The following is a 9,103-nucleotide window of genomic DNA, read 5'->3' on the forward strand; positions in this document are numbered from 1 at the left end:
GCAGCTCTCCCCTGCACTAATCCACTGCTCACATCCTCTCTGCCTGCAGCTGTGCTCCAAGAGATCCACGCTCTCAGGGAGCAGTTTGACATCTCAGCACGGTGGGCTGGGGCAAACCTTTGGGGAGCTGCTCCCTTCCCTGTGCTCCATCCGTCAGTGCATCAGAGGGAACACATCTTCCTTTTGAATTGTAATGCATTACATAGGGGTTTTTATGTAAAATCCCGATATTTTTCATACTTAAAACATCTGTCTGAGTTACAGCAGTGGTGACTGCAGGGATTGGTTCATCAGTATCTAACAGTTTTTCAGTTTGCAGAATGCTCTATAATGATTCTCTTTAATTATATCATTATTTTGTAAGCAACAGTGCACAGAATTCTAAGAGTCATCACACTCAAATTAATTTTTACCAAAGCCTTATTTATCAATTTATTCCCTACAACTTGTTTCTTTTTTTCCCCAGCAGCTGGGATTTGCACCAGAATTTACTTCTTAAGGAAAGAGTTTACGTTTTAAGTGCTGGGTCTGTTACTACAAGAATGCAGAGCTGAAAGTTCCCAGTTATCCCCAGAAGGGTTAATCCCAGGCAGCTGCAGGAGCCCTGATCTAACAGAACTCCAGCCCCAGCACCTCACACTGTGCACCGTTCTTTCTTGCAGCCAGTTCTGTTGTTAATGGGATGTGAGCCCACTCCTGGGGCAGTGAGACACTGATGGATGAGCTGGAGCCAACACTGAGACAGAAAAAACAGCGTGGACACGCACAAAGGAGAAGTTGGTGCCTGTGAAACCAGCAGTGGGATCCTTCCCTTCTCTGGAATAACAGCAGCCTTGTGGATACAGCCTGAACTGGACTGGTGGCTGACCAGAGCTCAGAGGAACATCAGGGATGGCAGGGAACATGCAGGTGAGAGAACTGCGGGGCGAGGGCAAGGAAACAGGGCTTGTAATCATGTTATGCTATTGCTTCCTTACCCCTTTGGCCTCCTAGGGAAACAGCACAGCAAAATAAAGTTATTATAGTGCTCTAGCCATTATAATATTAGGGTTTTGCCAGTTGGTAGGGTAATTATACTGCTATAATAAGTTCTGCCACTGCATAGAGCTGTGCTGGTTCAGAGTGTAATTATTCTAGCAGAACTATGTCAGTATAACTCCCCTTGTGAATACTACTCTGGAAAAAGCAATTTTATTCTGATATAATTACTTCATTTATGATTCCTCTGTTACTTTCCTACTGAACCCATCTTTTAAACATTTGTCCTTCCCATGAGCCCTATTTAAAATATCATCTCCCTTGATCATTTTACCAATTATGTATCTTTTCTCTCCCTCCCTAGTACTCTGCTTTATTCTCTCATGCTGTACCATTTCAGTAATATTTTCTCCTTTTCCCTCTGCTCTCTGCTGCTCATTTTGCCACTTTTTGCTTATCTCAGACTTCACTTTGGCAGCCCTTGGCATCTGGTGCCTTTCCTAAATCAGCTGTGGGTAGAGCTGTAGTAACAGCCCCGCATTCAGCAGCGAGTCAAGCTGTGGTGCCTTGGAACATAGAGGGCTGGAAGAGTTGTTTGCATCAGGTAGAGCCTAATTGCCCTTCTCCCCCCTCCCCTGGCTCCATCCTCGCCCAGCTGCTGCCCAGGGTGGGTTTTACTCACCCTGGTGCTCTGGATGGCCAGTCTCTCCTCTCCAGGCAATGCCGTGGCTCTCACACTCCACACCAGCAGCAGCACGGACACCAGGCTGGCCACCAGCTGCATGATGCACAGGCTGGGACTGGTGCTGAACGAGGAAGACTGGGAGAGGGAGCTGCTCCTGGGCTCTCTTCTGCCTCAGACAATGGCTGCAGCCCCTTTTATAGCCCTCCCCCAGCCCAGTGGGTGACGCAAACAATTAAGTCTATATCAAAGGCAAATTAGACTTTGGAGAGGTTGTTAACACTTGGCTGCTTGAGTGGGATACTTCAGTGCCTCTGGGCTCTCCATGTGCCAGACCTGCAGAGATGGAGGAAGCAAAGACTTGGGACACTCCAGTAACATGCTGTTTCTTCACTCCAAGAAATTGTAGGCACTCTCTGTGCCTCTTCCTAGTTAGCTGGATTCTGTTTGGGAAATAATACTGGGTGGAAGAGGCCACCAGCTTGCACAAACCTGGATGATTCAGAGGGAAGATGTAAAACTTCCGGCCAGCAGTACTTAGATGTGGGCTTGGACCCTCAGCTGGTGTGTCCAAGCAGCTCCAGACTTCCAGGGTGTTTGGATCTGGATCTCTGACATCCAGCAGTGCATCTCACCTTGGAATGCCAACACTCCTGGCTCTCCCTGTAGGGTAGCATGGGGACAGAGCTGCAGCTGTGCAGTTATGTCCTCTGTCTGGAGAATGCACATCAGACCACCTGGAACACAGCTGGGGGTTGTGGGGTCTTGTTGCTAGCGTTGCTTCAGTCCCTCTTGAACCTATCCCAGGAGCGTAGGTCAGCACAGGAGATGCTGGGTGTAAATGTATTAAAAACAAAATACTGAAAGGCTGGTCAGACCTGGAGCTGCTCTGCCCTGAGAGGCTTAAAAAGGCTCATGCTCTACTGGCACTGACCCCAGGCTGCTTGGAGTGTGTTCCTACCACTCCTGGTCAGCAGTCAATAGTGCTTCTTCCTTGCCCCAAGAGCTGTCCCGCCAGTGGGACTGGTCCCTGGGCCAGCAGAAAGTGCTGTTAAGCGTTGCCATCTGCATTGTCCCCATCACTGTCACACTGTGAGACGCTGAGCTGAGATCCCAGCTCACCAGCAGCCCTTTCTCCAGCAGCACTCGCCTCAGGGCAAGTCTTCCCCTGACCCGAACAACAAATGACAGTCAAAAGGTAAATTGTTATCCTAATTTAGCACATTAAAAAAAAACTCATGGGGAGGTGACTTGGCCAGGGGATGCTGTGGCAGAACTAAGAACAGAAGGCAGAAAAACCTGTTCCCCATTTCTCCCTCTTACCAGCATTACAGATCCTGGAAACAGCATGATGGAACTTTGCCTGCAGATAACCCAGCTCCCAGCGCCAGTTACACCAGCTCTGGGGGAAAAAGATGCCACCACTTCCATGCACACTGTAAAAGAAATGCTGCATTCCCTCACTGAGAGACAGAAAAACCCTTTTCTGACTCACAGAGCCTTGTGGGGTGAAAGAAACAATCTAGCAATTTCTGGAAATGGATTTTCTGTAGAGAACTTTGTAACCTCCTTGTTTCTCACCCTCCCCAAGCGAGAGGTGGCTTCCACGCACCACTTCCAGATGAAACATTATCTGTTTCCTTTGAACCTGATCTGGCTGCTTTATCAGAGTCCCCGTGTAATGGATTCTGTCAAACACTTCCCTGCAGCCCGGGGCTGAGGCAGAGCAGGGAAGCTCCAGCAGGCAGAGAAACCACAGGGACCTGCCAAATGACCCACGGCCGATCTGCTCCGGGAGAGGCAAACCCGGAGAGGAGCACACGGACAAAACACACTTGGCTGCTCAAGGGGAAGAAGGGAGGGCAGGTCCTGGGAGCGTGAGATGTGCTGGGGCTGACAGGTGAGTCCTGCACTGGGGCTGTGAGGCAGGACTCGCCCTCGTGGGCCCACTGGCCCCAAAGCCACGCAGACAGCAGGGGCAGTGCGGGCAGGTCTCCATGCTGGGGCCATCTGCTCTGCCCACGCTGCCTGTTCCAATAAACACAGCTCTGTCTGCAGCTTCCCTCTGCAAGGGGCTGCTGTCTAAAATGCTCCACTGATAGACTGGGGTCACAAGTGTGACAATGCTCCTACAAGAAAAGATCAGCTGCGGGGGAGGCCCACAGGGATGTGAATGGCGACCAGGCTGCCTGGAATCTGCCCTGGGACTAAAGGGCAGCAATAAAATAACTGTTACCTCCTGAGCAGGAGTGACTTCGGAGACAGCTCCTGCCCAGATACACCAGCACCAAACCTGAGGTCCTGCTGACAAGCACAGCCCAGCCAAACCTGTGTCTAGCCTGGGCAAGGCTGGGTGTCTGTTCCCAGCTGGCAGGGAGGGAACAGGGACACATCAAAGCACTTACACTCCAGTGCCCACAGTAGGACTGGATCTCTGAATCCAAGCTAGCTTCCTCTGGGCTCTGCTACAGCATCTCTCAGTAGCAGACACCTCTTTTCCAGGTTCCTCCATCTTCCCTAGTGCCCTTCCCTTTCCCCACATTCCCTCTGCTGCTTCCCCTAGTTAGTCTGTCCTCTGGCCCCTTTGCAGACCCTGCTGACCACCTCCTCCCCACAGGCTATAGCACCATCTCCTTCTCCTAAGGAAGCAAAATAACTCTTTGGTGGTAAAATTTGTTCTTTTTAGTAATTGGATAGAGTTCAACATACAGCACCAGGATTGTTTGTACTTCCTACTGTTCCTATCCCATGTGCATGGCTGTCTGACCTTTAAGAAGGCCCCAATTATTATTTTTTTTTTTTGCCAACCCTTAAATGCTTATCACCCTGTAGAGGAAAGGGTAAAGGACTTCCCTTGGAACAATAAACATTTCTGACAATTTTTTCCTCTCACCACTTTCTCCCTGTTATCTGACTCACCCCTTTGGAAGTCGTGTTCCTTGATGCTCGAGTGGGTCTGTGCCACTTCACAGTGAGAGGAGATCTGCCTGAAATCAGAATGCCTTTGAACACATCCCTGGGAGCCTGGTGGGGTGGGGATGCTCCAGAAGGAATTCCTGCATACAGTAACTTGAAAAGGCCTGGCTCTCCCAGGATTTTGTGCCACAGTTCGCGTGGCTCCAGCAGGGATGAACAGTGGGTCCAGGAGCACAGCAGAATATGTTTCCACAAGCACACGAGACAACCTCCATCTGCTTGTGATTAAGGCTGCACAAACAAAATGCACTGGGAGAGGTTTTATCATCCAAGAAAGAGGTCCCTGCCCTCTCCTCAGCGAGTCTGTGCAGCAGCAGGGACTGGGCACTGCTGGAACGCAGAATCTACGACTGTGTCTGGCCCCAAATGCCACACTAAGGAATGAGATTATTTCTCAGTTGCTCTCCTATATGGCCTGGGTATTTGCTGCCTTCTGCCCCTTTGCTGCCTGCTCTGGGCTCAGGTCACCATGCCTTGAAGCACGTAGCAGAACCACGTCAGGCTTCCTGAAAGGTTCCCAAAGGTGAGGCCCTCAGCTGCAGCTGAAGGAAGGGTTCCAGTACCTTCCTGTCATTGCAATCCTTGCTCTCTGCCCTCGAGAGTCTCTCCTTGCAAAGGCCAGTGCAATAAATAAAGCAATAGTCAGCTGACAGTCGTGAGCCTTCCTGGAAGGGGAAACCAATTTGCTCATGGGCCTGAAATCACAGCTCATTTCTCAGGCAGCATTCCCTGGCACTGTGCTCCCCAGGGCCCTGGAGGAGCGTGCAGGTGGCTGTTCCAGCCTCGGCTTTCCATTGGCACTCATCTACCAAACCCAGGGAAGAGGCTGTGGGAGTGTGGGCTGGAGCCTCGTCCCTGCTCAGAGCTCAGAGCAGGTGCAGGAGGAGGAGGGGAGGGCCCCAGGGATGCTGCTCTCACAGCACACACGACTGCAGGGCTGCTCCAGCTCTCTGGGGAGGGGGAGCTGTGCTGCATCCTCTGTCTGCCGACCCCAGAGGGACCCAGGAGGGTGAGGGGAGGGCGAGCAAAATGTCTCAGTGGTGCTCAAAGCCTTTTGTAGAAACTGAAAGAAGAGAAATTTAGGTTAGATATTTATTAGGAAGAAATTTTTTACTGTGAGGGTGGTGAGACACTGGAGCAGGCTGCCCAGGGAGGCTGTGGATGCCACAACCCTGGCAGTGTTCAAAGCCATGTTGGATAAGGCCTTGAGCAATCTGGTCTAGTGTGAGGTGCCCCTGCCCATGGCAGGGGGGATTGGGACTGGTTCATCCTTCAGATCCATTCCAACCCCTTAATATTCTATGGTTCCATGATTTAACTGCATGTGAAGTTAAGCATTCCAGTTATTCCACCAAAGTCTTCCTTAGAAAATAACTGATCTCTGTAAAACTCTATTTCAAAGTACCTGTTTCCCAGTGTAAATATGTTGTCTAGCTCCAGCCTGGAGTCATTTCAGGCTGGGGTTACTGCTACTGCCACGGACTGATCTCTGTTACACCAGCTGTGCCTCTGCTGGCAGGATTGAGAGCCCACCAGGGATGCTGACCCCCAGACCTGTGACACTGTCAGCACCACAGAAGGGACCACTGGGCTGGGAGAGCCTTGAGCAGGAATTGCAGACAGGCTGGGGTTCTGTTAACTGCTCTCCCACAGCTGAAGGGGGTGAAACACCCACAGGGTCATCACATCCCCCATCCTGCCTTAGCCCTGGCACACAGAAGTAGCTTTGTTAAGTAAATCCTTGCTGGACATGCCCAGCCCTTCAGTACCAAGGAGAGGGCAGCCCCTGCTGCAGGGCACCTGTGGGGTCCCTGTCCCAGCACCCTCAGCTCTTCAAGCCCCATTAGCCAGGAGCTGGTGCCCTTGAAAGGCCTGCACTGAGATGCCCAACATTTGCAATAACCCACCCATCTTTATTGCCTCACACCTCGCTGTGCTGCAGCTGTGACTCCCTGGCTGCAGTTCCCCAGCTTTTGCACATTTGAAAAGCACTTAACTCCATCCTAACATGACTAGGAAACAGCATCCCCTCAGACTTCTCAGTATTTAACTTGGTTAAATGCCTCACCTTATTTTTTAACAGCCTTTTGTCTGACTCTTTTGCTAGGCCCGAGCTGCTGCTTCATGTTGTCCACACTTTTCCCTCTTCTTGCCCCACTGTGTTATCAAGGGAACTTTCCTCTCCCCAAACTTGCTGGCACTTGTTAATACTTTTTTGACTGCCTGCTTACTGAGGCTGCTGTTCTGATGAAAGATGAATGTCATTCCTCTCTCAGCAGTCTCTTGCTCCAGCTCTCAGCCCCATCAATAATTCAGCCAGGCCTCGATAACATTAGCTCTGGGTGAACACCACACTCATGCCAATTAACTGACTGAAGCTCTTTCCTGAACTTCCAAAAATTGAGTTAGTTCAATGAGCAAAAGCAGAGCAGAGAGTCTGACACAGTTCAAGAGGTGCCAAGAGGCTCCAACAATGGATGTGCTGAAGCCCATCAGGCTCTGCTCCCTCGCTTGTCTCCACCTGCTCTCACTGACACAACACTGCACGTTCCTGGGACAGAGCCTATCCCTGTCCATGTGCTCCTGGCTCAGTGAGATGCTGGAACACGACTGCAGCATGTCTAGACAAACATCATCCCTGTGGCTCTTTGCTCATGAACAGCCTTGCCTGTGGAGAGCAGTGCCTTGGAATGGCTCGGAAACTGCGTACGGGACCCTGAGGATGGAGTGTGTGTGACTTGGATGGGAAACAGCCTTGTCTTCCTGCTCTCACCACTGGCTACTTGCTGAACCTACACATTTGGAGAGAGCTCAAAGAACCAGAAGGAATAATTAGCTGTGTGGAGGCCAGGTTTTGAGGAAGCTCTTTCCCTCCTGGGCATTGTTGTACTCACCAGGGGTGGGTGAAAGGCTTGAACTTGTTACTAGTTGGCTGCTGCTCTAAGGCCTTCCTGGACTACAGTCCTGGTCTTGATTCCTGTTCCAGGGGAAAGTGCCAGAGCTAGTTTTCCATCAGGGATGAGGGGCTGAAGGGGGTAAGGCCCACAGGGATTTAAACAGGAGGAGTTACAACCATTGCTGATCTGATCTTTATAAAAATACTAGCGCTGAGCAATGAAAATGCCTCGTTAGCCCAAAGGACTCGGTGGCTGTGAGAGAAAGGAGACAGTTACACAGACAATGGGAGAGACAAAACGGTGTAAAATTCCCAGCACAAGAACACAGAGGAGATCCAGACTCAGCTCTGCACTCAGCAGTGCTTTGCAAACCCTTAGGAGCTCCAAGATGCTGTACTGATACTGGGGGTAGAAGGGGGCCCTGGGAAAGAATTGACAAGTCTCATCAAAAAGGGGAGACAGCAGCAGGGCTGGTACTGACCCCACAAGTCCCTTGCTGTGGGCACACAGTGGCTGCACCACCAATGCTGTTTGTAGGGTCACAATTATGGTAAAGCTCAACCCCAACCTTTGCTGAAATCTGCTCCTTCCTTTTCTCTCTCAACAAGCCCCAAAGGCCTCTCTCAGAAGCAGCTTTTTGCCTTCTCCTGATGCCACCTAGTGCCTGTCCCCAGCCTGCTCAGCCAGAGCTCAGCCTTGGTTCGGCCGTCAGAGCCACGGCAGTTCCTGCAGAGGGAAGGAGGGAGCGGGGCCAGGGCTGACAGGAACTGCCTGATGGCAGCAGGGAGAGGGACAGCTGGAAAACAGCTTGGAAAACTGTACACAGGCTGCATTTGGACTGGAGCATAGCTCGGGTAACAGGTACTGACACTGCAGCTGGAGCTATTGGGCTACGACACAAAACAAGCAATGGGACCGCTCCTCAGAGCTTGCTTTGGGTGATCACTTGTCATCCCTAGAGATGAGGGAGAGGGGAAGGCAGAGCAACTGCAGAGAGCCCCTGGAAGCACAGCAGGCCCTCAGCATCTCTGTTTCTCTTTCCACTCTCCCCAGAGAACACCGACCCACACCGATATCACCTTGACCAGAGCCGAGTGTTTGAAGGAGTGCCAGGGGCACAGTGAGTGGGTTGGCAGGGGGTCCCACTGCACCGGGCACGGAGCCTTCAGAGCAGAAGTGAAGGAGTGGAGGCAGATCCACCTCACAGAGAACAACAGAAAACAACTTGTGCATCTGGGGGCAGCATCAGAAATAATGGTGCCTCCTAAGGACTTGCAAATATCCAGGCCTGAGGCATCTCAGCACGACTGAGATGAGAGATTTGTCAGCACAACTGATATTCCCCCACATCAGCACTGAACAGCAGGCAATGGAGCTAAGGTTTGTTTTTTTTATATATATATATTTATATTTATATATATAAAGCGCCTATCACCATATTGATAAACATTCTTTGGAACCACTCTGAGGGCAGACGTAAGAACAGGGGTTAGCCTGTGGGTACCTCAGCACTTCTGTTTCCAAACAATTTAAAAACCAAAAATTTAAAAAAAAAAAAAAAAAGCCACAA

General features: G+C 50.8%; 1 protein-coding gene across 1 annotated transcript in view; it reads right to left on the reverse strand.

Moving 5' to 3' along the window:
• The window catches only part of LOC114056897 (somatostatin-2-like), a 4,719-nt gene extending 2,210 nt beyond the window's left edge, over nucleotides 1-2,509 (reverse strand). Inside the window, exon 1 of the mRNA XM_027882531.1 lies at nucleotides 1,661-2,509. Coding sequence (XP_027738332.1) covers nucleotides 1,661-1,762 — 102 coding nt within the window. The 5' untranslated portion in view covers nucleotides 1,763-2,509. The remainder of the gene's footprint in view (nucleotides 1-1,660) is intronic.
• Between the last annotated feature and the right edge of the window lie 6,594 nt (nucleotides 2,510-9,103).

Source organism: Empidonax traillii, unplaced genomic scaffold (assembly GCF_003031625.1).
Source record: "Empidonax traillii isolate 1590-97213 ecotype Southwest subspecies unplaced genomic scaffold, ASM303162v1 scaffold106:size2091409, whole genome shotgun sequence".
In the NCBI taxonomy this organism is placed as follows: Eukaryota; Metazoa; Chordata; class Aves; order Passeriformes; family Tyrannidae; genus Empidonax; species Empidonax traillii.